The sequence below is a fragment of the Colletotrichum destructivum genome, chromosome 4, assembly GCF_034447905.1.
Source record: "Colletotrichum destructivum chromosome 4, complete sequence".
NCBI lineage: Eukaryota > Fungi > Ascomycota > Sordariomycetes > Glomerellales > Glomerellaceae > Colletotrichum > Colletotrichum destructivum.
The window spans coordinates 4,044,188-4,071,254 of NC_085899.1; the positions used below are offsets into that span (position 1 = coordinate 4,044,188).

Consider the following 27,067-nt stretch of genomic DNA (forward strand, 5'->3'; position numbering starts at 1 on the left):
CTGGTCCGTTCGCACGCAACTCTTTGATGGCCCGCTGCAGGAAGCTCGAACCACCGCTGCCATCATCAGTAACACACACACACACACACACACACACACTCACAATGCCTGCGATCAACCACGCAGCTATGAGCTATGGTACGGATCACCGATTGGCGGCGACGGGCTCACCGCCAGACGTCCTGTGACCACTCAAACGAAGCCTGTAGGTCTCGGATGCAACATCGAGGAGTTCAGGGTTTGTCCCCGGATCGGGAACCGGGATCACGACCACCCAGCAGCCATTGATGTGTTATAGAGGATGAAGCATAAAGCTTATCATTCCCCGCACCGTGGGCGGGCTAGCACAAGGTGTTAAAACCAGTCCCTCGCTGCTCGTTCTGTTCGCGTTCAGGCCATCATGCTTTTTTGTCTTTAGCAACTCTACTCCCGTCCTCATCACGTCTGCAATCGCGAAGGGGAGGGGTGCGTTTGTCTGCCATGACGCGCCACGATAACGATGTCATGCCGGCGGAGCTGCTCAGCCGTCGAACCCAGCTGGTCTCGTCGTCTCCCGGAGCAGCGTTGGCGATACTCCTGATCCTGGCGTGGTATCTACGGTCGTGGTACAGGTTGCGACACATCCCCGGCCCCTTTCTCAACTCCATCTCCATCGCGCCCATGAACTACATGACCCTCGGCGGGAAACTCAGCTTCCGGCTCAAGGACCTAGGTGACAGATACGGTAAAAGAACTCAATTCATTCACAAGGTGCCGCTTCATCCGGGTTTCATCAGTCTCACAGTATGTTGTCTTTTTGTAGGCCCGCTGGTCCGTGTCGGCCCGAACGAGGTCTTATTCGGCGATGCGGATAGCTATCGCGCCATCTCGGCTGTCCGCTCCGACTTCACAAAGGGCCCGTGGTACGCCCTCTCCAAAGTCGTTCCGGACCAGGACAGTCTGTTCTCGCTCCGAGACGACGAGAAGCGCAAGGAGTTGAAGGCCAAGCTGAGTCCAGGCGTACGTGATGCCGAACTGATATGCCAGGCGTAGTAGCGTCTGTTAGAGAGACCAAGTACCCTGACCGCTTCGCTTCTCCAGTACGCCGGACGAGAGAACGGCGGCTTCGAGGCGGGCATAGACAGCATCGTCGCGCGGCTCGTCACGCTCATCGGGTCCAAGTACACGTCGACGCCGACCGACTTCCGCCCGATCGAGTTCTCTCACAAGGCCCAGTACTTCGCCCTCGACGTCGTGAGCGAGCTCTCGTTCGGCGAGGCCCTGGGCTTCGTCGCCGGCGACGAGGACCTGTTCCGCTACGTCGAGACCAACGACCGCATCTTCCCCGTCCTCGCCGTCATGCTGAACATGCCGTGGCTGGGCATTGCGATGCAGCGATGGCCGCTGAACAAGCTGCTGCCGTTCGAGAGCGACCGGTTCGGCTTCGGGAGGCTCATGGGGTAAAGCACCATACCGCCTTTGCCTTTTTTGTGTGAATGTATATGAGTCGAGAGGTGGGGCTTACACGGTTGCAGTATGGCGAAGAACTTGGCAGACAAAAAGTTGGCTGCCGGGCTGGACGAGAACAACATGGTACAAATCCACCTTCGCAACGGGGTCACGTACAAGGAGCTCTTGGCCGAGATCTTTCTCGAGCTGTAAGTAGTCTGTCTGTCTGGCTTCATAACCAAAGAGGCCAAGTCAACCCCCGAGGTCGCTGACAGACTGACTGCTTCAGGATCGCCGGCTCGGACTCGACGGCGACGGCGATCCGCATGACCATGCTCTGCCTCCTCAACACGCCGGCGGCTCTGAACGCGCTCCGCCAAGAACTCGACACCGGCATCTCCAAAGGCCTCATCAGCTCTCCAATCCGCGATGCCGAGGCGCGCCGGCTCCCGTACCTGCAGGCCGTCATCAAGGAAGGGCTCCGCATGTACCCGCCGTCCACGGGCCTCAATTACAAGCAGGTGGCCAAGGGCGGCGCGGAGCTCTGCGGGCAGTTCCTCCCCGAGGGAACGCAGCTGGGCGTCAACATACACCAGCTGATGCGGTCGAAGGCGACGTTCGGGCCAGATGCCGATGTCTTCAGGCCGGAACGCTGGTTGGAGGCCGCCGCCGCTGCTGCTGATGATAATGATGATGACAGTAATGGCGAGACGCGCTTTCGCGAGATGGCGGGTGTCGTTGACCTCGCCTTCGGCCACGGCCGGTTCCAGTGCCTCGGCAAGACCATCGCGGCCATGGAGCTAAACAAGATCTTTGTCGAGGTGAGTGGACAAGTTTCCCATGACGGCTTTGTCGTGGAAACAAGAGAGTTTTTGTGTATAGGAGGGTCACGGCTAACGACAGCCTGACTTTGACAGTTGCTACGCAGGTTTGACTTCGCGGTTGTGACACCACAAGAGCCGCTCAAGCTATATGATGCCGCGTTCTGGGTGACGACAGACTTTTGGCTACGAGTGACCAAAAGGCCGTGAGTTGAGGAGGGAGAGAAAGAGAGAGAGATCTGGTCATTCAGGTCGTGTCTATTCCTACCAGACTACCCGTTGCAGCGGATGGAAGACTCGATCCTAAAGAGGAAGATCTCCAATAACTCACACATATCTACTGTTTAGCTACTGCGTCAGTCAACCTTGATTGATCACCAAAAAATAGTCAAAAAGTCAAAAAGATTCATGTCAATCGCTGACGGGAATTGAGCCCGACGTGGGGGTCGAACCCACAACCTTGAGATTAAGAGTCTCACGCTCTACCGATTGAGCTAGCCGGGCAGATATGAAATCTGCCTTGGATTGTTGAACGGGTTGGCAGAAAGTGAACTTGTAATGCCTGGCAAGGTTTGCAGAGTTTTCACGACGATGTGGAAAGGGTCCTCTTCAACTCCACCATGTGTCTGAACAGACAGGGGCTTCCTTGTTCAACTGCGGCTGGTTACAGTGACCTCCGGTTCAGTTTCCGACACACCACGTCGAGTCAGGTCAGTTCGTCTGCGAAAGAAGGAGAGGAAAGAAGACGGAGAGAGGTTTAGACAACAAACAAGTGATGCGGGACTAGAATTGCTGTGTTGGTAACCATTATTCACAACGACATCACTCGCGCTTAGGGTTCGTTGTCGCCCTAAATCCCTCCAGCGGACTCCCCGCAATTCTATCGTCAGCTGTCCGACACTATTGGGAAGACATGAGTTCCGAAAACGGGGACGAGATATTACGCTTAGGGTTGCAGCACAGAGTGGCTAGGTCAACTGTCGTCGACATGTTCAGGTTGGTGACCAGACCCGGCTCTAGCGCTCTTTTCACCTCGCTATGTAGTGGGAAAGAGGGCCTTTTTATGTAAACATGAAAGAGGTCCAGCGAGGCGCCTGGAAGCTGGGCATCGCTGCATCGGTACACTACCTTGTATGGCGTCCGTCGGACCCCGGCACGTCAACCCTTGACGTTAGCCACAATTGTGGTAAAGAACTTCAAATCTACGATCCATAACCTTAATCCCCTTGAAACTACTCTGACTACTTGGACTCGTGGCATCTAGTCTTTGTCAGCATCGGTACAATACAGTCGGATAAGCTAATTCCAACCAATCTTCACTGCTCAATCTCATCCGAATGAATAATATGGGCTAGGGAATCGTGAGGCTTGGCATAATGGACAACATGTAGCTGTGTTCATCCCACACTCTTGTCAACTGCCTTCCTTGAGTGAATGCTGTGCAACAAACAGGGTTGCCTGAGCTCAAGCCAATGGTTCATCCGACTTTTGCTCGGGGGGAAGCCCCCCATTGAAGAAGATTACACCGGACCACATCCCGCGTCTGACATGCTGCGCGAGGGGAGCAAAAGTTCCTCGCCAACAAGATTCGTCATCCAAGTGCGCGGAGGGGGAACGGATGGCGTGAATAGCGTCACGTCACGGATCCTCCCAGGCAGACAAGCCCGAAGAGCAGCAGCCCAGGATTCAAGAACCACACCACCCCCCCCCCCCCCCCCCCCCCCCCCCCCCCTCCTCGAGAGTCGGCTTCGGGGTCGGCTTGAGTCGGCCCCGGTCGCGCTCGACTTGACATGCAACTAGGCAATGGCTTCCAGAAGAGTTCAAGCGGGGTTGGATCCGGTTGATGCGGGGTGTTCCAAGACGATTCGACGAAGCAGACCAAGGTCGACCTCCGCCGCGCCCGATATCAAGAAGCTCACCTCGCCGATATGTCATCAGGTTACCCACCGATATTGCTTGGCATATTGCCCTGTCTAGCACCAACAGGGCAGGTCGAGCGTCCTTCCATGCAGCTAAGCTTGCCGTTCCACGCCGTCTGACTGCGTGGCCCCTCGTCCATCCCCCCCCGGCCCTCTCTTGGGTTGGGTTGGGGTAGAAGGTTGGAATCTAAACCCCCCCAAAGAACGGGTCAAGTTAGCTTGCGCACCCAAAAGTGCCGAGCTCTTGGGAGCAGATATGACGACGTTGCGTGCTTTTTTCTTCGCTGAGCTGCGGACCAATATTGTCGGACAGGTGTGCCAGCTCCAGTCTCCCCTCCCCCCGGAATGCCGAGCGAATTACGGAAAGCCATTGAGCAATGGCATCACCGGGATGACCGGCTGGGTCGGTCTTCGTTCTGCAGGATGACAATCATCAACAAAGTTGGTGCAGCTGTGCTACAACAGGTGCTCTGCGAGGGGGTCGGTAGCTGGCCCAGGCGAGAAAGCTATAAAACCAGCTGCAGCTTGTTCCGCTTTCTTTCGTCTCTCTCTATACTCTCTCTCCCCTGAACGAGTGGCATATCTTGCCCGTCTAAAGAGAGTTAGATATCAACTTTGAGTTTGCCATCATGCGTGGCCAGATCCCCCTCGCCCTGACCTTTGCGGCGCTGGCATCGGCTTGCCAGCGCGACTTCATCCTCGAGAAGAGGCACACGCACCGCAAGCCCATCACCAAGAGGGCCGACGACCAGTGGCCCCCGGTGCTCTCGGAGGAGGAGACGATCCTGGTCAACGCCTTCGACAACGTCACCATCGACGAGTGGTCCGACTACTACGGCCACCAGGTCAAGCTCGCCGGCCTCGGCAAGGAGGCGGCGCAGTGGACGGCGGACCGGTGGACCGAGAACGGCTTCGACGCGCACCTGAGCGAGTACCACGTCTACCTGAGCTACCCGGTCCACGCCTCGTTGGAGATCACGTACGCCAACGGCACGACCAGCGAGGTCAGGCTGGACGAGGATGTCCTCGAGGAGGACGACGTGACGGGCCGGGAAGACAACCAGCCCACCTTCCACGGCTACTCGGCGTCGGGCAACGTGACTGCGGAATACGTCTACGTCGGGTCAGTGCCGACGGTTCTTGTCTTGACTGACATTCATTTGTCACTGTCCCTGTCAGTGTGTGGATATTGAGCTAACGGGAAAGGGTTTTGAAGACGTGGATCGCAGCTCGACTTTGACCGCCTCGTCGAGCTGGGCGTCGAGCTCGAAGGCAAGATTGCCCTCGCCCGATACGGAGGTCTCTTCCGAGGCCTGAAGGTGAAGAACGCGCAGGATCACGGCATGATCGGAGCCGTCATCTTCACCGACCCCGCCGACGACGGCAACCTGACCGTGGCCAACGGCTACGAAGCGTATCCCAGTCCGTCTTGACCCATTGTTCCCATTCCCATTTGGCCTCTTGCCACAAATGCTAACCTCTGGATTACACCGTTCATTAGATGGCCCGGCTAGACACCCCAGCGCGGTCCAGAAGGGCTCCGTCTTGTTCCTCTCAACACACCCCGGCGACCCGACGACTCCGGGCTACCCTTCCCACGAGGGCGTGGACCGCGCCGACATCTCGCCCGTCACCCCCAAGATCCCCTCCATCCCCATCTCATACGCATCCGCCGAGCCCCTGCTGCAGGCCCTGGACGGCTTCGGCGTGTCTGCCGAGGACGTCAACCGCACGGTCTGGGCGGGCGCGCTCAAGGCCAACTACAGCACCGGCCCGGCGCCCGGCGTCACCCTCCACCTCGACAACCTGATGGAGGGCAAGATCACGCCGATCTGGAACGTCATCGGCCACCTGAACGGCACAAACGCCGACGAGACCATTGTCATCGGGAACCACCGCGACACCTGGATGATCGGGGGCAACGGGGACCCCAACTCGGGCTCGGCCATCCTCGTCGAGTTCACAAAGGCCGTCAACGCCCTCGTGTCCAAGGGCTGGAAGCCGAGGAGGAACATGTAAGTCCTTCCAAGGTGTTCAATACCGGGAACTCCCTTTTCCTCCCTTCCTCCCTCCTCCTCACCCCACCCTTGACGGCTACTGACAGAACCACAACCCAGCGTCATCGCCTCCTGGGACGCCGAGGAGTACGGCCTCGTCGGCAGCACGGAGTGGGTGGAGGACCACGTCGACTGGCTGACGGAGACGGCCGTCGCGTACCTCAACATCGACGTCGCCGTCTCCGGCCCGCGGCCAAACCTCGCCACGACTCCCGAGCTGCACGCCATCGGCACGGAGATCTTCAAGAAGGTCATCTACCCCAACTTCGGCGCCTTCAACATCAGCCTGTACGACGCGTGGGAGGAGGCGTCGGGCGGCGTCGTCGAGGCCCTCGGTAGCGGCAGCGACTACACTGGCTTCCTGCACCGGGGCATCAACTCGGTAAGTGGAACATGGGAACCTACTGAGATCCAAGATAAAAGACCGACCGACTGACTGACGCGACTCCCGTTTAAGCTCGACGTCGGCTCCAGCGGCGGCGCGACGGATCCCATCTGGCACTACCACAGCAACTACGACAGCTACCACTGGATGGCCACCTTTGGCGACCCGGGCTTCCTCCAGCACGCCGCCATCGGCCAGTACCTCGCCCTGCTGGCCTTCCACCTCGCTGACGACGAGGTGCTGCCCATCGACGTGCCCAACTATGCCGCCGAGCTGCGTGCGTACCTCGAGGACCTGGTCGAGTACGCCGAGGCCGAGGGGGCCGCGGCCGCGGGGCTCGACCTCTCGGAGCTGTCCGACGCCGTCGATGTCTTCGCCGCGCGCGCCGACGAGGTCAAGGCGCTCGAGCGGCTCGCCGTCACCACCAACGACACGGCGCTGATTGCCGTCGTCAACCACAAGTACCGCGACTTCCAGAGGGGCTTCATCAGCCAGGGCGGCCTGCCGGACCGGGAGTTTTACAAGCACGTCGTGACCGCGCCTGGGCTGGACACGGGTAAGTCAAGCAAAGTTTTCACCCGCGGAGGGCCATGTTCCTCTCCTTGTCATGTGCTGTCCCGTTGCTGACGTTTTACTTCTTCCTTTCTTCGTAGGCTACGCACCTGTGCTGTTCCCCGGCATCACCGAGGGGATCCAGTACGGCGACGGTAACCTGACGGTCGCGCAGGAGTGGGTGTCCAAGACGGCGCGGGGTATCCTGCGGGCCGCCGACATTATCAAGACTTAACGTGGTGAAGGATGAACAAACGTGACGACTTCTTTTCTTGTGAAGTGAAGGGAGAGCTGTCGGAGTTTTGGCGTATGCGTATGCGATGGAAAGGACAAAAAGGGGGCGGCATACCCTGGCGGCTTGATGAATGGTCTATAGACGGCGTGAGACGAGGCGAGGAGTTGTAGCTAACCTGTGATACCCTCATTTTGAATTAGTAGTACAGCCGTCCAGTCCATCTGGGTGGCAGCTAATGAGAAGCAAATAGAACTAATTGCTTAAAATAAGTGCCATGAGTTGAAGACCTTGACAAACCAACTGTGGTGTTTGTTCTTGACATCATCCATTGCTGTGACGGATACATGTAGAAGATAGATAACAAGAAGCGTCTATCCTCCATAATGGATATAGATGGCAAAGAAAAGGGGAAGGTTTACCATCCCGAAGCTGTCTATGTCTTGAATTGGTTTGAAGGATTGACTTGACTGATAGAAGGGACCAGCCCCCTCTATCCCTATCATGACATCCATCATGTCAAATTCCCTTTCTTTCCAGAAGTGTAACCAGTTACAGTCCTACTCTATGCTGTCTGCTCACGCACGACGTGGAAACACGCGATGCCATCGTTGGCAACCTGGGCAACAAGCCCGTGCTCCCAGTCAATGTAGCCCTGCATGTCCTTCTCGGCATTCCCTGTCCCCTCGTACGGACGTTTGTACACGTCAATGGGCTCTGACAGCCACTTCGGCTCCGTGTCAAGTGCATAGCCCGCCGCTTTCCACGCCGCAGTGCCCCCAACTAGGTGGAGAAGTTGCCGGACGGAGGAGGGGCCGGCGATGGCTTGGCTCGCATGCTCGACGTTGGCGGAGGAAACGGCACCGTCTGGCGACGTGAGCACGATGGGCCCGGTGCCCGGCACGCGGACGAGGTCCCGGGCCAGCTCGGGGCCGGAGGCGAACCACGCACCTGGAATGTGACCTTTGCGGTATGTCGGACTGCGGGCGAGGTCCACCACGGCCGCGTCGCCGAGACGACTCTCTAGTTCCTCGACCGTGATGCCACTTGTCGAGTTCCGTGTATGCCATGAGGGCGGCTGCCGGGCCTGGTGCAGGCCGCCGGGCGGCGTGACGTCCTCCTGCAAGACGTGAACATCCCAACCGAGCTGGAGGAGCCAGCTGGCCGTCATAAGACCTCTGACGCCGTCGGTATCGTACAGGACGATGCGCGCACCCCGCACTCCGACCCATTCATCCGTGGCCTGGACGAGCTGACCGCCGGGGGCGGAGACGAACCCGTCGGGATGTCCTCGGGCGTACTCTTCCGGGTCACGGATGTCGAGCAGGTAGAGTGTCCTGTCCTCGGCCGAGGCCGTGAAAAGCGCGAGCTGGTCAGCGTCGATGACGGAGACGCCGACGTGCCGCGCCCACGCCCGGGCGTGCTCCCGAGCCCGTTGCACCCCGGCCGTCGACGGCGGGCCGACGCGCGCATCCTTACCGGTGTCCAGGTCGAAGCCGGCGAGGGTCCAGCCGATGGTCCCGTTCTCCAGAGCGACGACCTTGTTCGGGACGCCGGCGTTGACGAGGGACTGGGCGCCGACGATGCTGCGCGTACGCCCGGCGCAGTGGACGATGACGGTGGTGGCCGGGTCCGGCGCGGCATCGAACAGGCGGTACAGCAGCTCGCCGCCGGGGCAGCTCCGGGAGCCCGGGATGGTCATAGTGTGGTACTCCTCGAACCTCCTCGCGTCCAGGACGACGACGTCGTTGTTGTCGTCGTCGTCGTCGTCGTCGTCGTCGTCGTCGTGGCGCCCGCCGCTCTCCTCCAGCACCCTCTTGACCTCCAGTGCGGGCAGCGACGGCGTGCGGCGGATGGCGGCGACCAGCTCGCCAAAGGCTTTGGATGGCACGTTGACGTCGCGGAAGACCTCGCCGACGCGGACGTAGGCCGCCAGACCGCCGTCGAGGATGGAGACGTCCCGGTAACCCAAGGCGGCGATGCGTGCCACGGCGCGGTCGACGTAGCCCTCGCCGTTGTCGTAGACGACGATGGGCGCGGCGAGGCGCGGGACGAGGGCGGGCAGTCTCGCCTCGAGCTCGGAGACGGGGACGCTCAGGGCGAAGAAGGGATGGGACTCGGCGTAGGGGCCCTCTTCGCGGACGTCGAGGAGGGCCACCTCGCGGCGGTGCAGCCAGTGCTGGCGCAGCTCGAGAGAGGTGGTGGTGGTTGACCTGGCCATGGTTCGATGGGAGTGAGAGGGAGGCTGATGTATGTTCACAGAGCATGTAAGATCGGCCTGATGTATTATTGCCCAGGAACGGCATAGCATTGGTGACTAATTCTGTGCCTATAGACCTTCTATTAACATACTACATCTCATCACTCAAACTGACTGCAACATGTTAAAACACCCAAAGTATCCGCACCCATCCACGGAGATACAACCCTCTCGGACCATTTTCACACCAGCAGCCAGCTCTCTCCGCCTTTCCGCGGACATCTTTTACCCCTGTAAGGAGGGCCGGTCGGCCGGCTCCTCACTCACTTCGCCATCGCCCCGCTCACACTCGCCATTCGTATCGCTCATCCTCAGTCTCATCCCCATCTCATGACAGTCAATGGGCGCGGAGGAAAAGAGACAGTGGACAAGCAAGCGAGGAAAGTAAGCATCAGAAGGGTCGGATCGAATTTCACTCACCCATCCCTAAAACGCCGTATTCGTAGTTGTTTAATGAGCACCATGCAGCCGCAGAAACGAAAGTCATGCGAAGCATGTCGTGAGTCTCCAGTCTCTCTCCGTCTCTCAGGCTCTCTCCATTTCTTAGTCTCTCTCCATTCCTCAGTCTCTCTCCATTCCTCAGTCCGTCTCCATCATCGTGTCTCCTCCCCCTTAATGGTCTGGGAGACCCCACGTGTTGACATCCGCTAGGCTCACGGAAGCTCAAGTGCTCGGGGAAAGACAGTACCGGGTGCTCCAGATGCGTCCGCCTCGGGCTGGTTTGTGACTTTCACGACAAGGGGATGCCCGGCAGACCTCGGAAATGGTCCATCGTCGAACTCGGGGAGCAACAGCAGCAGCAGCAGCAGCAGCAGCATCGTCGCCGCCGCCGCTCGACTCACGCACGGCACACCAAGCACAACGAACAGCAGATCCCTTCCTTTGGCGGACAGCAAGATGAAGCTCGAGACAGAGACACTCAGGCGAATGACCAAATGGTGACTTCTCTATTCTCCCCCGATGAAGGCTCCTCGATAACAGCCGCGTCCTCCGGCGACTCGGTCGATACCGTCTTGAGCGATGCCATCTTCGGCAACGGCGACGATTTCGGCGCCCTACCGTTCCTCAACTTCGACATGAGCGGGCAACTGGACGCGCTGCCTCTGGACTCGTTCCGGAGCTGTCTGATCGGCGTCGAGCATGATATGGAGCTGCCCTCACCCAGCAGCGCTATTACTACCACCACCGCCGCCGCAGCATCAACATCAACATCGGCATCAGCATTAAAATTAGCATCAGAATCGGGACCGGCGGTGGCGGCGGCGGTTGGGCTGGAGCCATCCTGCGACTGCGACTGCGCAAAGCAGGTGTTCGACGTGATACGATCGCTCAACACGCACGCCGTGTCGCACAACACGGTACGCACCCTCCGCCAGGGTGGCGACCTCTTCGACACGCTCTTGACGAGCCCCAAGTGCTACGACGTGTCGAGGCCCCCGCGCGTCACCCTGCAGAACGTCCTCCTCATCGGCCGGCTCTGCCTCAAGGTCACGGCCGGGTACCAGCGCTACCTGCGCTGGCTCCGAGACTACTGCAGTGGCCTCGCCGAGGGCAACATGTGCGGTGACACGGTCTATCTCACGCTCGGCGGGGACGGGGGCGGAGAACCAGGCGGTAGCGACGCCGGCTCCAGCTCTGGTTCCCCGCTGCTGCTCGGCTTCCAGACGACCAGCAACGGGTTTTACGACGTCGTCACCCAAGGCCTCAAGAGCGACGCCAACCGGCTTGCCCGTCTCGGAGGACGGTTTGCCGAGAGACAGCGCCAGCGACACCTCATCGGCCACATGGCGTGTCCGGACCAGGACGGCCGCTGCTGGAAGGAGAGGGACTGCTACGCTGACCCCGACCCGTCGGATGTCTGTCCCCAGAGCGCGGCGGCCAGGACGTTGATTCCGTGCTACCGAATCGTCGACGAGGTCAGGGCCAAGATCCGGCAGTTTGAGGATGCCTTGTCCTAGGCTAGGAGGGAAATGGGGGGGGGGGGGAGGAGGGGGCGCCATGGTATACTCCTTGAATCCCCTTCTTATGCTGAACAGATGAGCAATTGTCGGTGTATAGGACACAAAGAAAGCCAGCGAGTCATCGGAGATGGTGAAACGTTTTGTTTTATTATACTTCTATTGACTCTACTCTCCCCTTCCTCTCCTCCGTCTGCCTCACCGTCTAAATCGCTATGAACAAGGTCTCGTCACCCCCACCTAACAAGAATCGCACAACGAGCCGCTCACACGTCCATCTGTATCCGACTTGGGCACCCCAACCCGACAGAAACAAGATGAGGTGACGTCGACGTCTGCCTCCGCAGCCGCGAGCGTGAGCTGCCTCTTGATGATGCTCGCCTCGGCGTCCCTCCCCAGCCGGACCAGACACTCGTGGTACCCGTGCAGCGCCCACACGTTGTTGGGATGCTGGTGCGCCCGTTTCGGCGTCGGACGGAGGCCTAGGTCCTCGGCGTACGCGACGGCCGCCTGCTCGACGTGGCCCTGCTCCAGGGACAGCGCCGCGTAGGCGTGCCGCGCCGGCAGCATCCACCCCCACGGCTCGGCGAAGGGCAGCTCGTCCTCGAGGGCGACGGCGTCGCGGAGCCGCTCGAAGGACTCGGCGTAGTTGCCGCGCCGGTACTCGATCTCGCCGTCCAGCATGGCCGCCGCCACGAGGAGGATGTCGCGGATCCTGTTGGGGAAGTCGAGGCGCTCCGGGGGCACGAGCCGGGCCGCCTCCCGGAAGAGCGCGCGCTCGGCGTCGGCCTCGTCGACCTCGCCGGTGGCGGCGTGCGCGATGGCCTTGCCGTAGTGGCGCATGACGTTGGTCACGCAGTACAGGCGCCCGTCCTCGAGCGGCCGCAGCTGCTTGAGCTCGTCCCACAGGCCGAAGCGGATGTAGACGTGGACGCGCACCGCCTTGAAGAACTCCATCCAGTCGGCGAGGGCGGGCTTCTCGGTGCGCAGGAGGCGTTCCGTGACGGCGGCCTCCATGCGTTCCGTCGCACTCAGCGCCGCCTTGGACATGCCGCCCAGCATGGCGGCATAGATGAGTGAGTGATAGTTGTGCAGCCGGTAGTAGTTGTAGAATGTGTGCTGTTTGCTGCTGCTGCTGCTACTGCTACCGCTATTGCTGCTGCTCCCCTCGACTTGAACCTTGGCCTGGGAGAAGAAGACGTCATCGGCCAGCGTCGCCTTGAGGTTGTACTCGACGGCCCGGCGGTAATCCCCGACCAGCACGTCGATGTGCGCCGGCATGTGGTACGTGTGCCCCGTGTCCGGGATCTGGTCGCGGAGCATATCGGCCGCCGGCAGGGCCGCCTCGGGCGTGGCCGACATCTCCATGAGGTGGATGTACATGTGCGCGACGCCGGGGTGCCTCTCGACGCCCGGCATCCGCAGCGCTGCCTCGAGGAGGTGCTTGACCTCGAGGACGGGCGTCGTGGCGATGGGCTCGCCGCTGGCCGTGTCGAACAGCCTCCGCGGCGCGACGTTCATCAGCGCGTCGGCGAACAGCGTGATGATGTCGAAGTCGTCCTGCCCGAACCGCCGGTACACTTCCCTCATGGCGTCCGCATACGCCCTGTCGCAGAACGCGAGATCGCGGTCTGGGTCGCCGTCCGGGAATCGGCTCCGCAGGGCCTCGATGAGCCCCTGCTCCCACGGAGCCGCGCCCGCGGCCCTGCGGAGTGCCTCTTGCGAGTAGGCGAAGCACAGTTTCACGGCCCTCCGTCGCTCCGCCTCGCCAAACAGCCTCCAGGTGCGGTTGTAGTTGGGCCCCGAGCAGAACGAGAGCCCCCAGTACGCGAGCGCGAGGTCCCCGTCGTGAGCGATAGCCTGCTTGTAGCACTCAATGGCCTCGTCGTGGTTGAAGCAGTAAGTCCACACCAGGGCCCGGTCGAACCACGTCTGGGCCTCGGGTGAGGTGGTGCTGACCTTGAGACTGAAGTTGCCGAGGTCGTAGTAAGCATCACGCGAGGACCGTGATGCCACGGCTGGGAGGGGCGTGTTGGAGCCCATATTTTGCGTGCCTTTTTGTTTTTGACGGGAGCCAGTGAGAGAGTTGTTTCTTCCAGTCTGTACGGTTACCGTAGACCGGGGTTTGGTGTATCGTTGACCGTGGAATGTATGGGTGGCGTATCCAATGCTGGCATTTCTTCTTCTTGAATCGACACCATGTTTGTAGCTAGGCTTGTTCCCGAGGCCCTCTTCTTCCCCTCATCCTCATCCTCATCCTCCCCCTCCTCCTCCTCCTCCCCCCCTTTCTCCTCTTCCTAGCGCAGATCTTTTGGAGACGCTGCATATAGTGTAAATGGGCATGAAAGTTGGGGAAATCCTCCGAGCCCCACCGCGGACCTTTTGTGTCTATCTAAAGCTCCACAGCGGAGGTTTTACTGTCCATCACGCAACCCTCTTGGGATGCTGCGCAAGCGGTGATAAGGCCATGAGCAGTCAATCAAAGACCAGCAAGCATCAGTAGTAGACTAGTACGATTAGGAAGATGAGTCTAGTGGTTACGGCTTTAGGAACCAGACCAGAATCCTGTGTTTGTCAGTCAACCCACCAAGGCAACTTGAGTGCCGACATCCCAGTGAGCTTGAGCAGCGTTTTTCAATGTTGAATCTTGTTTGTGAAGTCTTCAGTTTTACTTTGAAATCTGTAGAGTCTGTATAGAATGATTCTGTGTAAACTATTCTTGCATCTATTGTAAGAAAGAAGGCCATATCGTGAAACGTCCTCAAAGATCTTTTTTCAATGTTGACTTGTGTACTGATTATGCCATGAGAGTACGCTTGGAAAATAGAAAGTGTAACCCTTGAAGTGTTGTTTTACTGCCGTCCACCGTTGAGAGTATCAAGCAGTCTCCTCCTCTCGACTTGACCGGTTAGAGCACATCGCCTCCGGCGACGATAACCCGGGGTGGCTCATCAGACACGCAGCTTGCGCTCCAGGTCCAGGTCGACGACGTCGTCCAGCACGGCTTCGTTGTTTTTCTTGGCCAGGATCCTGGCCCGCTTGTGTCTGCGTGTGTCGCTCTCCGTCCGACGCGTCACCCACCAGGTCACGCCGTTGACGATGCCGCAGAGGCCGACGAGGCCCATGGAAAGGCCGAACGGCAGCTGGTACGACGGCGCGTATTTTTCCTGGAACATCTGCGGCCCCAGCGCGTCGCCGACTTGTCCGTAGCTGTTGACGAAACCAATCGCAAAGGCGGATCCCGTTGCGCCATTGACTGTCTGAGCACGCCACGGCCACATGAGACTGTATGCGTACCACGGGGTTAGCAAAGAGTCGTTGCGCTGATACATAGATAGTGAAGAGAGAGAGGGAGAGAGGGAGAGAGACAGAGAGAGAGAGAGAGAGAGAGTCTCACGGGAACCAGGCGGTGCCGCAAGCGACGCCAATCATCATTCCGAGATACACGCCAATGTCGTTGGGGTACACCACGAGGATCGAGTACATGGCGACGATGACGACGGTGCATCCGATGGGGAACAGCGGGAGAGGGATCTTGGCCTTGTTGGACCAGGCACCCAGCGAGAGAATCAGGAAGATGGCTACGGCGGATGTAGGGATGTTCAGGACCTGGGCGGTGGCAATGTCGCTAAAGAATTTCTCAGCACAGCACCCAGAAACATTGTGCCGCCTCAGTTGAGCAGAGCAGAGCAGGGCGGATATCAACATACCTGAACCCCATATTGGCGATGATGCTCGGGCGGTAGAAGTCGATACCGTTTTTCCCGCACGTCATCAGGGCCCAGCTGAGCGTGAAGAGCCAGAGCCGCTTGTCCTTGAGGGATGCAATGATCTCGCTGCCGGCAAAGTTCTTCTCGGACGACCGGGGGGAGTTTGGCGGCAGACGGGCCTGTAGGAATGCGCTTTCGACGGGAGACAACCACTTTGTGTTTCCAGGGACTGAATGATGTTAGCTATGATTTCCATCAAGCATAGTGAGATAAGGGGAAAGGAAAGCAATGGGGCGACAGACAGTCAGGCAGGGCGAAAAGGACGAGACCAGAAAGAAGCACGGTACAGACTCCCTCAAACGCGAAGAGCCTACCGAGACCATTGTCAGCCACACAACGTTATATAGCTCCCTGGGAATTGGATAGGTAGCCCGCCGATATACATACCACTGCCAACCGGACAGCCCGGCTGCTCCTGACACGGCATGGAATCCATAGGCTAGCAAACCACCAAGGATACCAGACACGTTCCCCAAGGCGACTGATTGGACTCTTGTCAGCTCAAATGCAATACGCTCCAGTCACACGCTCTGTGTCCATCAGCTTACAGATCCACATCAGTCGGACGGCGATCTCGTCCGGGCGGTACCAGTACGACAGCTGGAGAATGATACCGGGAAACATCCCAGCCTCGGTCTGTTTGTTGTGAGCAAAAACGACTGTAACAGAACCCCAAGCAGCTCTGCATGAAAATCGAACGTACCAAGCCAAGGAGGAACCGGCAAGCGTAGAGACCCCCCAAGTTATGGACTGCGGCCGTGCAAGCGGTGACAATGCCCCAGGAGAGCATGATTCTGGACTGCCATCGGGACGGCTTGAATCTTTTCAGCAACAGGTTGGACGGGATTTCAGCCAGAATGTAGGGCACCTGGCCATCCAACGGTTAGCTTGAAAGCGCTTCAACACCAGACGCTTGAAGCCGAGGGTTACGCCGGCCGCTTCGGACTTACAGTATACAGAACCGTGACCATGCCGTACTGATCAGACGTGATGTCGAGCTGGGTCAGGATATTTCTCTCCGTGCCCTTGTTCATGATGCGAGCTTGGGAAACCTGGTCAGGTAGATGTTAGCAGACGGGCCCAGACAGAGCACGGGGGTGGAGGGCGGAAAGGAATGGCGTTGAGCTTCAGGAGGCCTACATTACTCTCGTCCAGCTTCTTCACAAGGTATAACATGGCAAGGAGGGGAATCAAGCGCCAGTCAACCTTGCGGATGAGCTTCTTCTCTTCTTCGACAGTCAGGGCGGTGAGCGCTGCCTCTCGAGCCAGCTCGCTGTCTGACGGTGTGGTTGCGTCGTCCGGGACATTGTTGTCTTTGTTGGCCCGCTTCACCGTCCGCAACTCGTCATGAGTCTCTGGTTGAATGGCAGTAGACGTATCATGAACGTTTTTGATACTCATTTCTTGTGTTGTCTTTGGGTAAGGCCGACGTGTATGGCTAATGTGGACGGGACGAGTGAAAGGGTTTGGTGCTGAGACCCTCGAGCTCCCAGCTCGAAGGGGGAAAGTTGTTCATCTAATACATATTTAACAACATGCTCATACAACGGAATCTCAGACTCAGTTTGATTGTTCTGTATAGAGAAAGCTGCAAGATGGTTTGGATTACCGTATTGTCTGGGATCCACAATGGTGACATGCACCAAGACTTGACAAAATGTGGATAAGTTGAAATGGTCAAATGGCGGCCGCAAAGCACGTATTCCTCCGCCGAGCCTCATTATTCGTTGGTCTCTGACGCTCTATGAGGGCAGAAATGGGCCGACTCGACTCCAAAGTGGAAAACCGTCCGAGGTCCTGGTTGAGGTGCTGTTTACTCAGTGCCTTCAACGTGAACCAAGTGGAACGTATCGGTCGCCTAAAGTCTGCTTAAAGCAACACCCTTCAACCCCCGTACACATGATGTTGCTCCAGTTGGGTTTATGATACTCCCTATTCACCACCATGTCTACGACGACTACTACCACCACCGTTACCTGGGTCACTCCAGCAGCGAAGCAGCCCCCAGGTCAACCCGAAATCAACTATGCGCCCGACTACGACAAGTGGCAAGCCCGCGTCGCCAGACGGCTCTCCCAAGGCAACCTCCATACCGAGTTGCCCGACGGGTTTCCCTCTCAGCTGACCGGGCCCATGGTGTGGGAGGGCGAGACACTGGCAGAGACGTACGACTGGACGTACGTCCTGAACGCCGAGCAGCTGGCCGAGGTTGACCGAGCTGTCGCTCACTTCCACTGTGCGTCATCTACCGTCTGTCCCGGTCTGGCTGTTGGCAAAGGGCCCCGTGCTTTCATCTTACAAGCAAACTGAATCAGAGCAGCTCTCCATCTTTCGTACGGCCACATCAACGTCGAGACCTTCCCGTTACCGACCCTGCATCCTGTTCTTCGACGCCTCTCTCATGAGTTGCACAGCGGCCACGGCTTTTTTGTTCTCCGCGGCATCAAGGTCGAGGAGCACACCCGGGAGGAGAACTTCATCATCTATGCTGGCCTCTCTGCTCACGTGGCCGCACAGCGAGGACGGCAAGACCACAAGTACAACGGCGAGCCCGCCGACGTGGTCCTCACTCACGTCAAGGACCTCAGTCACGCCGACCCGAACAACATAATCGGCAGCCCGGCCTACACTACTGACAAGCAGGTCTTCCACACTGACTCGGGCGACATTGTCGCTCTCTTCGCCCTCGAGACCGCCAAGGAGGGAGGCGCAAGTAAGCTGACTAGTACGTGGCGGGTGTATAACGAGATCGCCCGGACACGGCCTGACCTGATCCACACCCTGTCCGAGCCGTGGGATATGGAAGTGTAGGTCACACCAGACAGCCCATTTCGCCGACTTTCGTTGCGTCGGCACAGCGTTGTTGATGAGCGAACAGGTTCGAAAAGGCCGACAAGCAGTGGACAGAGAGGCCGTTGTTGTACCTCCTGCCCGCCACCGAGACATCGCCCCAGAGGGTCTCGTTGCAGTACGGGCGCCGCTACTTTGTAGGATTCGGGGCTCTGCCGCGCAGCTCAGAGATCCCGCCCATCACCGAGGCCCAGGCTGAAGCCCTGGATACCCTGCACTTCACCGGGGAGAGGTTTTGCGTGAACACGGAATTCGAAAAGGGCGACATCCAGTACGTTAACAATCTCAGCCTCTTCCACGCCCGCGACGGCTTCGTCAACCAGGACGAGAAGCAGTAAGTCCTCACACCATCCATGATTGGGGTTTGTGTGTGTGTGGCACCGGCAAGAAGTTGGAGCTAAGAAACATATTCCAGGCGCCACCTACTCCGTCTTTGGCTCCGCGATCCGGAGAGTGCGTGGGCCACTCCCGAAGTCCTCCAGAAGAGATGGGATCAGATCTACAAGGATGTCCGGCCTGAGACTGAGGTTTTCCCGCTCGAGCCATACATCCGCAGCGCAGCCAACAAGGGTCGCTAGTTGCTGAGAGGCTAGGGGAAGCATGACATGTCGTGGGAAGCTTTTCTACAATTACAGCGCGTTATTTCCTGAATCTAGGTTGATTGTTCAAATACATACCCTCTGAATTCCAGTTTCTTCAGGGTTCTTTAAGTGTCCTACATGAGTGCTAACTGAAGAGACTCTGCGTTATCAACTGTCCCTCCCAGCCACCACAGGTTAGACAGACTATGATTGCAGATAACAATCTAGAGTGTTGAATCGACTGAGAAAGGGGAGGTTAGAATACTAAAATACTACATAAGTGTAGTCATCAGCCTACAGTTATATCCACAGATTATATCTATTGTAAAGAAGGTACCAATGCTGTACTTCCTTGCTACTTACTTCTAGTTGTTACATTTCGCTTTGATGTCAGTGGGCCAGCATTACGGTGCAATCAATGGCTCGTATCTACTTACTGACTCTTCAAGGTATCAGAATATGTATTTTTTGTTTTAAAAAAAACCCCCATCCCAAAGAATGCAGGGTAAAGAACCTTGCCCTTTGACAGTATACTAACTACTTCTACGTCTCTCTATCATCACCCAGACTGTTGTGAAAGGTGAGCAAAAGCCGCGACCTTCACAGAGCCCATCCCAAGGCCTAGACGACGACATGCCGCCAAAGCTTGAACCGTAAATTCGAAATAGCGTCATGTGTATGGAAAGCGAACGGCGAAGATCGTGGTGCGGTTTGCAACCGCGAGAACGAGGGTGGAGGCAACGGAAACTCTCAAAGGACTGCTATCATCCGAGCAAACAACAACAACTCAATTGTTCTTTCGATCATCGAAGACTCCACGACCCATTCATCTCGATGCCGCTTCGTCCCAAGACACCAACGGCAGACAGTTTCCAGGGCAAATGGTCGCAAACATGCACGTTACACTAAAAGGAAAGACGGACCGGCAGCAAGATGACGAGCACGGTGGCGCTGCCGACAGAATAGCAACACCACACGGCGCGTCATCTCAGGTGCGATGGCAGCAGGGTCTAGACGAGACGGGGCGCAAGGCCGCCGACGACTTCAGGCCAAACATCAGGCGACGTTTTGTGCTTTGGCCGCGTCGCCATCCGGTCCGTACACGGTGACATTGTCGCTCAACGAAAAGACACCGGTTATTCCTGCTGACGGGATGCTTGGAACGGCATCATGTGTTTGTGTGAGGGATCGCGGGGCATCGTGGTGAGGAGTTGCCACCGCGAGATTGAGGAGGCAATGAAATGTCTCAAAGGGGCGCCATCGTCTGGGGCTCTTGGCAAACAAGTCGAGGAAACACTCTCCCTGCTGTGCCTCCTCCTCTCACTGAAAAACCGCCGCTCGGTGCGACGGACACGCGGCAGGGCAGGGGTGGGCCGTGTAGCATATGTGGTGGGAGGCGTTACGAAGCGCCACAAAGCTTCTTGGCGGCTGAGGGTGTCATTTTGGCGTCGTTAAGGTTTCCGTCGAGTCTGTGGGCATATCTGTGAAGCTGTCTTCGTACGGGGGTGAAGAAACAGATATGTCAAGGCATATTCAATGACAAGAGAATGAGAGATGGTAGAGAGGGAGACCCCAACTGGGAAGAGTCGAGGCAAACACACCTCCCCGACCGATGGTTCAGAACGTCAAGAGACAAAGGCTAAGACAACCTTGAGAGCTCGACTGTGGAGAATCGAGCAAGACATTGTTGTGTTTCCGAAGAGCGGGCGCCCCGTCGCATTGAGTCCGGCAAGCAAAACGCGCTCCCAAGCTTTTCAACCTCTGGTCGAGTCTCGATGGATGATGGAGCAGGTCGTCATGACTCAGCCCGTCGACTCGACTTTGACAAGCGCCCGCGCGGGGTGGCGCAACGGAGAATTTTCTGAGTCCTCGACGGGGCAGAGATTTCCCAGCGGTACAAGAGGGCATGGCCGATCTCCCGACTGACTCCCGGGAGTCTCGCATGCTCAGTGAGTGAGTGAGAACTGACTCCCCCTCCCCGGAGGTCCGGAGAAGGATGAAAGGAATGAAATAAAAAAAACCCTTCCGTCCCCCCCTCCCGACAGTCAACCGACAGTGAACCGAACCATGGCCGAGCCCTTGGGCCATAGGCGCCAGGACGGCACGGTAGGTACGGTAGGGCAAGGTGGTGAGACGGTCTGAATGGCCCCAGACGGCCATCAGATGACGACTTGCCATCTGTTATATAATAGTTTGCTCGCGGGGCGCCCCAATGGCCGTTTTGGGATCCACTTATGCCCGGTGGTGTCCCGTCCGGCCCGGCACCTAAGCCCGTTTGGGAGTTTCTGTTACCAAATATGACGTGGGACTCCCCGGTCGACGCCAGGACAACACCTGTCAGCCGGCCACCGTTGATGGTGAATCTCCGCGGCTGAGGTGGTTGTTAAAGGGGGAGAGGGATCCCTCAGAGGAAAGAAGTTGCTCGCTCGCTGGTGGGACGAGATGAAGCTCGAATTTGGATGACATTTGCGTGGACCGTGTTGCCCGTTGCTTGCGTCTGTGATACTACTACTACTGCTACTACCTATTGACTATTACCACTACTACTACTACTACTACTACTACTATCACAACGGATATTACGACTACTACTGTTACGACTACGACTACGACTACGACTACGACGACTACTGCTGCTGCTGCTGCTGCTACTACCACTTGTTAGTGTGTGGCTTGTGCCCCGTATCATCTAGCTTCAACCAGTCTATCCACAAGAATCGACTCATCCTTTCTTTGTTCTCGGAAACGACGAAGACGACAACTAGAAGAAGAAGAAGACCTTGCAGGCGATCGACACCACATCAACTCACCAACGAGCAAAGGGGGTGATTCCCCCTTCTTCCGCCTCCCCCCCCCTGGCATAAGTGACTCCGCTCCCCCAGATTATCAAGTCTTACCCCAGACTTGGCACGCCAACGATCCCCTCGCCCTCCTCCTCCTCCTCCTCCTCCTCCCTCTCCATCCCCCCCTTTCCCTCAGATGTTGCGTTGCAACCCAAGGGAATGGAACTTCGACATTGATCGGTTCCTGAACCCCTTCATCCCGCCTCCGCCATGGCAACACCTCCCCTACCCCATCGCTCACTTCTTCGGCCACCGCAGGTCTAAGCCCAGCAACGTCGGCAATCTCGTTCCCATCTTCTGGGCCTGCATCGGCGTCTTCTGCGGCGTCGCCGTCGTCGCCATCGTCTCGCGCCAGATTCCCGTCTTCAAGGAGCACGGCGCGCCCATCATAGTGGGCAGTTTTGTGAGTGGATTTTCTTCTCTCTCTCTCTCTCTCTCTCTCTCTCACTGTCTTGGTCTCATTGGTGCTCCAATATCCCCCTTTCCCACCTACATACGCCTATACTATATACCCACAACCCGATCACCGTTCCCACACCTCTCTTACACCCATCATGTTACGGAGAAGCGGCACCACCGTTCAGGGGGGGCCAGCTTCGGACCTCGACACCCCTTGTCCCGTTTCACACCTCGCATGTGACGGCTGCTACTACTACTGCCGCACACAAACACAAGAACCCCAACCTGCCTTGAACGTCGATCCGTACGGTCGCTGACTCGTCTCCCCTTTCTCTTCCTAGGGCGCAGCCGCCGTCTTAGAGTTCTACTCTATCGAGTCGCCCCTCGCCCAGCCCCGCAACTCAGTCTTCGGCCAGCTCCTCGCCGCCGTCATTGGCGTCGCCATCTGCAAGCTGCTCCAGCTGAGTCCACACTTCGAGTCCATCCGCTGGCTCGGCGGCGCCCTGTCGTGCGCGCTGGCCACCACCGTCATGGCCCTGACCAAGACCGTCCACCCGCCCGCCGGCGCCACCGCGCTGCTGGCCGTCGTCGACGACGGCGTCGTCCGCCTGGGATGGATCCTGGTCCCCATCGTCATGCTCGGCTGCGTCCTCATGCTCATCGTCGCCCTTGTCATCAACAACATCCAGCGCCGCTTCCCGCAGTACTGGTGGTCGCCCGAGGACGTCCGCCTGCACCGCGCGCCCTGGCGCCGGCGGGCCGACGATGATAACAAGGACGTGGAAGGCAAGGGGGGAGGGGACGGCAGCTCCGACAAGGCCGAGGCGCGGAGCCGGAGCGAATCGACGGTGAGGGAGGATGCCGTGTTGGTCATGAGGCCCGGGGAAGTGATTGTTCCGGAAACCATGTTCATCACGCCCGAGGAGAAGATGTTCTTGGAAGAACTGAGTAATCGACTATGAGCCGCTTGCTTTCAGATACATCATCTATGTAGCGTTTGCGAGGTAAAATCAAAAAGAAGATATCCCCTATTTCGTTTCAGAAGAATCCGGTTTCTTGTGAAGAAGAAAAAAACCTGAAATCATCCCGTCCTATTCTATCTTCGTAACTCGAGTATCCCCTCCCCCCCATCCACCAAATTGGTATATCTCACTCATAGGAGGCTTGTCGTATATTGCCCCAAAAGCCCTTCCATTTCCCTTTTCGTCGTAAGAGAGAGAGAAAAAGAAAAGTCATCTCATCATTCTTGTCAGGATATGAAAATCCCGGTTTGACACGGTGCAAAATCATTAGCATCAAAAACGTTCGTCGTCGTTCATTAACCACATCAATTCCCCTCCATTATCTCGTGCCGTGATTTTTTCTCTCTCTTTCATTCTTTCCCCTTCTGGTCATGGGGTTCATGTGGTCAACTGTTTTTTCTTCTTTTTTTCTGTTTCTTTCTTCATCATCAACCCTGCTTGGCAGACTTGGAGCGAGCCAGACGCAGCTCTGCCAGCTTGGCCGGGTTCTGAGTAGGGTCATTCTCCGGGTCGCCGTCGGCGCCCGGGTTGGCCATCTCGTACTCAAGCGTCTTGATGAACTTGTAAAAGACAACAGCGATCAATGCACCAAAGCAAGGTCCGACCCCTACAGTTGATCACAAGGTTAGCCTTCCGCTACGCCACCACTCATGACTTGTGTCGAGGGAGGGAGGGGTAAAGGTTTAAAACAAAAACCCAAAACTAGAAAGAAACTCACAGTAGATCCAGTGTTCGTCCTCAAAGGTCGCCGTGATGACGCAGGGCCCGAAGCTTCGGGCCGGGTTCAGCGAGCCGCCGGTGAACTGCACGCCGACCATCTCGGCGATGAAGAGGGTCAGGCCGATGCCGACGGGGGCGATGAAGGTGGCGCGGTGCTTCTCCTTGGCCAGCATGAAGATGGTGAAGACGAGCTCGGCCGTCAGGATGGCCTCGATGAAGACGCCCTGGACCAGCGTGGCGCCGCCGCTGAGCGACGTGCGCACGTTGAACTTCTCCGGGAACAGGAAGCGCACGATGAGCGAAGCGAGCATGCCGCCCAGGATCTGGGCCACGAACAGGCACGCGGCGCGGGCGGGCGGGATGGCCTTGACGAGGACCATGCCGAGCGTGACGGCCGGGTTGAAGAGGCCGCCGCTGATGCGGAAGAAGATCCAGACGTTGACCATGAGGGAGAAGCCGAAGATGATGGAGATGTAGAGCAGCTTGCTCGTTAGGAGGCCCGTCGAGTTGCTGTCGGCCGACTGGATGTTGGCCACCCCGGTGCCGGCGAAGGCGAAGAAGAGGAACATGGTCGTGCCGACGAGCTCGCCGAGGCTGGCCACGAAGTGGTTCTTGAGGTCCGAGTTCATCCACTGCGTCAGCGGCAGACGCATCACCTGCGCCTTCTCCTCCCGAGAAAGGTTGTGCCAGTCGATGCGCGCCTGTTCGCCGTTGGTGCTGCGGACCGCCACGCCGCTGCGCGGGTAGCCCGCCATCTCCTCGTCGTACATCCTGCGGGAGGGCGGTCTGCCGCCGTAGTCTCCGGGTTCGTAGGACCGCGTCTCCTCGTAGTAGTCCTTGGCCTCCGTCTGCGTGTCGTAGTTGAAGTACGGTTGCGGCCGGTTGAGGTGCGCGCGGGGCGGCCGTGTACGGGGTGCTCGGCCGCCGCTGTAGTCCGGATGCCGGTCGTTACTCTCCCAGTACCGGTCCGTGTCGGATTCGTCGTCGTAGTCTCCGAAGCGGGCGCCGCCTTCTCTCAGGGGCCGGTTGGACTTGATCGAGACGCCAGTGGGCGGAGGGTTGTTGTCGTCAACGGACTCCCTCCCTCCGCGGCCGGTGTTGGTGTTATTGCGGCGGACTGATCGCGAACCACCTCTTGAGGGCTGCTGTGAGTGCGAGACGAATCTCGGGGACTGCGTCTGGTTGTCTTCGTCCGAGAAGGCGTTGGGGTCGACTGCTGTTGCTGGTGATACGGGAGAGGGCTCACCCTCAGGGGCTTTCAAGTGTCCTGTCTGCTGGCCTGACATGATTCGGTCAAAGTCGGGCGTCAAGCTCAGGGACGAGGAGGGCAGTATTATAGACCGAGGGGGGCCTTGGATCCTTAAGTCTGCCGTCTTGACGGAGTGAGATAGAAAGGAGAGGATCAAGTGTGGCAAGAAACGGGTTGAAGATGCTGACGCAAGACTCGTTCGGGTCCTCTAGGGTTCAAGTAGGGTCGATATGCCTCCCGGGGGTGTCCGAGGGTTCATATTATACCTTCTCCCTCAAAACTCAGATGGATGCCCAACCATGACCAGTCCTCCCCCTCTCATTTGTGCTCGACGTCACCGCGCATTCGGTCAGTTAGGCCCTGATTCCCTTTCGTCTGATCAGCCACCTGACTTAGTTTCGACAAGGACCGCGGGGACGCTGTACATCGTGCTGCGGAAGCGGAAGTGAAGTCGTGTAGGATGGGAGAGGTTCGACAGGGGACCGTTGAGCCTCCTCGTCGGCTGTTCTCTGGGGCCTCTTGGCCTCTGTCCTCGGACCCGCGGGGGTCGCCGACTTGACGGATGTGAGTGGTCGGTAGGCCGTGGAGGGCGGAGCGCGGCCCCCATGGGTGACCCCAGTGTTGATCTCATGCAACGCAGCGTGGTAGCTGGGTCTGGCTTGCTGTGGAGGTCCCGGCGATGGTGAGGGTTCATGGGAGGAACTGGAGCCGATATCCCGGGTGTGTGACGTCAAACTCGGATTGGGCGTGATGGGATCACATCAGCTCATGTGTGTGTGTGTGTGTGTGTGTGTGTGTACATCGTACATGTGCCTGACCACATGGTGGACGGGAGAAGGGAGGGTGAAACGGGCCCCGATTTTGAAAGCAAATTGAGGCGCTGCGGCGTCTGTGTGGTTGGGATTGAACTCATAAAACGAACGTTAATGCCGCCAACGAGCCGGGATCATCGCCGTTGCAACTCAGGAGACCCAAGGCGCTCATGCGCCAACCGGTTGACACGTCGACTGCAGTATCCTTGCGTGACAGCTTCACGATGGCGTCCCTCTCGTGGCATCCTGGGGAGATCGGAAGATTTTACAGGTACTGCCCACGCTCCCTCCGGAACACCCATTAACACAACTCCAGATATGAGCTGAGGGGCCTTGTCCCATATTTTTTTCCACCAGGCTGGCTGGCTGGCTGGCGTCCGCCGGTTGAGACGAATTACGGGCCAAGGACGATAACCGCGTGTCAAAAGGCAGTCGATGGAGTCGGACTGAATCATGAAGGCCGGATTAACCGTGTGTGCGAAAGGAGGATCTCCGCAGCTGGCGGTGGTTTGGAAACGTCGCAGTGCTCCACCGCCATCTCATTCCCATTGCCTGGTCTCTGACCCTTGAAGCAGATGATCGACCAACTTAAAGGAAAGGTCCGAGGTAGAGCGAAAGGCTAAGTGATGCCGAGTACGGAAGGAAATTGTGCAATGGCTGGTCTTGGCTCTCCTACTCTTCAGAAATGAGCACTTGATCCCACGACTCCACGAGTGCCCAAGGCAGAAAGAGAAGTCCCTCAGATTCCCCCAGAGGCTCTGGGAAGTCAAGAGAGCCTATGTTGGTGTGGCTCGGATGAGGCTCACACTGGATGGAGTCAAAAATAAACCTGGGACGGGCTCTTTGGCTGAAAGTGACGAGTCTGTTCGCCTTTTCTCGCGAACACATGCTTTTTTGAGCCGACTCCTCGCCACCGCCGGTCAGGTCGCCTTTCCTCTGCCACAAGGTAAAGAAGGTAACAATACATCGTACTGCACGAGTTTACCAAATTTCACGGCTTACTTCAACTGGCAAGGATGAGGGCCGCAAAAAAGAGACTGGCTCTGTGAGAGTGGCTGGGCGTTAATAGAACCATTGTCAAAAGTCTTCAACTGGCCTGGCCCAACCACCTCACCGTCCCACATGACCAGAAAACCACGTCTCCTGTTTTTTTTATTTTTTAATTCTACCTGCATATATTAGCTCAAGTGGGATGGAGAAAACCCCTTT

The 27,067-nt window shown here is 57.9% G+C and overlaps 9 protein-coding genes across 9 annotated transcripts; 5 read left to right on the forward strand and 4 right to left on the reverse strand.

The window, feature by feature from the left end:
* The first annotated feature begins 374 nt into the window (after positions 1 to 374).
* CDEST_07166 (Putative cytochrome P450) lies at positions 375 to 2,678 on the forward strand. The gene is made up of 5 exons (XM_062923325.1): positions 375 to 999; positions 1,081 to 1,439; positions 1,515 to 1,637; positions 1,718 to 2,249; positions 2,346 to 2,678. Exons 1-5 carry the CDS (start codon positions 481 to 483, stop codon positions 2,457 to 2,459), a joined length of 1,647 nt encoding a protein of 548 aa, XP_062779376.1. The 5' UTR covers positions 375 to 480; the 3' UTR covers positions 2,460 to 2,678.
* Positions 2,679 to 4,738: 2,060 nt separating this feature from the next.
* Positions 4,739 to 7,566, forward strand: CDEST_07167 (Putative PA domain, transferrin receptor-like, dimerization domain, peptidase M28). The gene is made up of 6 exons (XM_062923326.1): positions 4,739 to 5,291; positions 5,385 to 5,590; positions 5,670 to 6,183; positions 6,286 to 6,607; positions 6,683 to 7,166; positions 7,264 to 7,566. Exons 1-6 carry the CDS (start codon positions 4,798 to 4,800, stop codon positions 7,395 to 7,397), a joined length of 2,154 nt encoding a protein of 717 aa, XP_062779377.1. The 5' UTR covers positions 4,739 to 4,797; the 3' UTR covers positions 7,398 to 7,566.
* A 393-nt stretch (positions 7,567 to 7,959) lies between these two features.
* Positions 7,960 to 9,615, reverse strand: CDEST_07168 (Putative Rhodanese-like domain-containing protein; the record flags this gene model as incomplete). Its single annotated transcript, XM_062923327.1, has 1 exon — positions 7,960 to 9,615. One exon carries the CDS (start codon positions 9,613 to 9,615, stop codon positions 7,960 to 7,962), a length of 1,656 nt encoding a protein of 551 aa, XP_062779378.1.
* Positions 9,616 to 10,397: 782 nt separating this feature from the next.
* CDEST_07169 (uncharacterized protein) lies at positions 10,398 to 11,612 on the forward strand (the record flags this gene model as incomplete). The annotated part of the gene is made up of 1 exon (XM_062923328.1): positions 10,398 to 11,612. One exon carries the CDS (start codon positions 10,398 to 10,400, stop codon positions 11,610 to 11,612), a length of 1,215 nt encoding a protein of 404 aa, XP_062779379.1.
* A 179-nt stretch (positions 11,613 to 11,791) lies between these two features.
* Positions 11,792 to 13,803, reverse strand: CDEST_07170 (Putative tetratricopeptide-like helical domain superfamily). The gene has a single exon (XM_062923329.1). It carries the CDS (start codon positions 13,653 to 13,655, stop codon positions 11,853 to 11,855), a length of 1,803 nt encoding a protein of 600 aa, XP_062779380.1. The 5' UTR covers positions 13,656 to 13,803; the 3' UTR covers positions 11,792 to 11,852.
* A 760-nt stretch (positions 13,804 to 14,563) lies between these two features.
* Positions 14,564 to 16,783, reverse strand: CDEST_07171 (Putative major facilitator superfamily, MFS transporter superfamily; the record flags this gene model as incomplete). Its single annotated transcript, XM_062923330.1, has 9 exons — positions 14,564 to 14,897; positions 15,010 to 15,240; positions 15,323 to 15,551; positions 15,625 to 15,692; positions 15,770 to 15,863; positions 15,931 to 16,018; positions 16,086 to 16,250; positions 16,333 to 16,434; positions 16,523 to 16,783. 9 exons carry the CDS (start codon positions 16,781 to 16,783, stop codon positions 14,564 to 14,566), a joined length of 1,572 nt encoding a protein of 523 aa, XP_062779381.1.
* Positions 16,784 to 17,326: 543 nt separating this feature from the next.
* CDEST_07172 (Putative TauD/TfdA-like domain, taurine dioxygenase TauD-like superfamily) lies at positions 17,327 to 18,810 on the forward strand (the record flags this gene model as incomplete). The annotated part of the gene is made up of 4 exons (XM_062923331.1): positions 17,327 to 17,618; positions 17,703 to 18,189; positions 18,261 to 18,566; positions 18,648 to 18,810. 4 exons carry the CDS (start codon positions 17,327 to 17,329, stop codon positions 18,808 to 18,810), a joined length of 1,248 nt encoding a protein of 415 aa, XP_062779382.1.
* A 2,440-nt stretch (positions 18,811 to 21,250) lies between these two features.
* Positions 21,251 to 23,500, forward strand: CDEST_07173 (uncharacterized protein). Its single transcript, XM_062923332.1, has 2 exons — positions 21,251 to 22,059; positions 22,397 to 23,500. The coding sequence occupies exons 1-2, from the start codon at positions 21,793 to 21,795 to the stop codon at positions 23,015 to 23,017; spliced, it is 888 nt and encodes a 295-aa protein (XP_062779383.1). The 5' UTR covers positions 21,251 to 21,792; the 3' UTR covers positions 23,018 to 23,500.
* Position 23,501: 1 nt separating this feature from the next.
* On the reverse strand, positions 23,502 to 25,252 carry CDEST_07174 (Putative major intrinsic protein). The gene is made up of 2 exons (XM_062923333.1): positions 23,796 to 25,252; positions 23,502 to 23,684 (listed from the first exon to the last, which is right to left on the reverse strand). The coding sequence occupies exons 1-2, from the start codon at positions 25,081 to 25,083 to the stop codon at positions 23,506 to 23,508; spliced, it is 1,467 nt and encodes a 488-aa protein (XP_062779384.1). The 5' UTR covers positions 25,084 to 25,252; the 3' UTR covers positions 23,502 to 23,505.
* Positions 25,253 to 27,067: the final 1,815 nt, after the last annotated feature.

Coding starts and splice junctions, on each gene's coding strand:
- CDEST_07173 (XM_062923332.1), top strand. CDS start 21,793: ATGTTGCGTTGCAACCCAAGGGAATGGAACTTCGACATTGATCGGTTC. Junction 22,060..22,396: donor CCATCATAGTGGGCAGTTTT/GTGAGTGGATTT, acceptor TTCTCTTCCTAG/GGCGCAGCCGCCGTCTTAGA.
- CDEST_07167 (XM_062923326.1), top strand. CDS start 4,798: ATGCGTGGCCAGATCCCCCTCGCCCTGACCTTTGCGGCGCTGGCATCG. Junction 5,591..5,669: donor CGGCTACGAAGCGTATCCCA/GTCCGTCTTGAC, acceptor ACCGTTCATTAG/ATGGCCCGGCTAGACACCCC. Junction 6,608..6,682: donor TGCACCGGGGCATCAACTCG/GTAAGTGGAACA, acceptor CTCCCGTTTAAG/CTCGACGTCGGCTCCAGCGG.
- CDEST_07170 (XM_062923329.1), bottom strand. CDS start 13,655: ATGGGCTCCAACACGCCCCTCCCAGCCGTGGCATCACGGTCCTCGCGT.
- CDEST_07166 (XM_062923325.1), top strand. CDS start 481: ATGACGCGCCACGATAACGATGTCATGCCGGCGGAGCTGCTCAGCCGT. Junction 1,440..1,514: donor GGCTTCGGGAGGCTCATGGG/GTAAAGCACCAT, acceptor ACACGGTTGCAG/TATGGCGAAGAACTTGGCAG. Junction 2,250..2,345: donor TAAACAAGATCTTTGTCGAG/GTGAGTGGACAA, acceptor TGACTTTGACAG/TTGCTACGCAGGTTTGACTT.
- CDEST_07174 (XM_062923333.1), bottom strand. CDS start 25,083: ATGTCAGGCCAGCAGACAGGACACTTGAAAGCCCCTGAGGGTGAGCCC. Junction 23,685..23,795: donor GGACGAACACTGGATCTACT/GTGAGTTTCTTT, acceptor GATCAACTGTAG/GGGTCGGACCTTGCTTTGGT.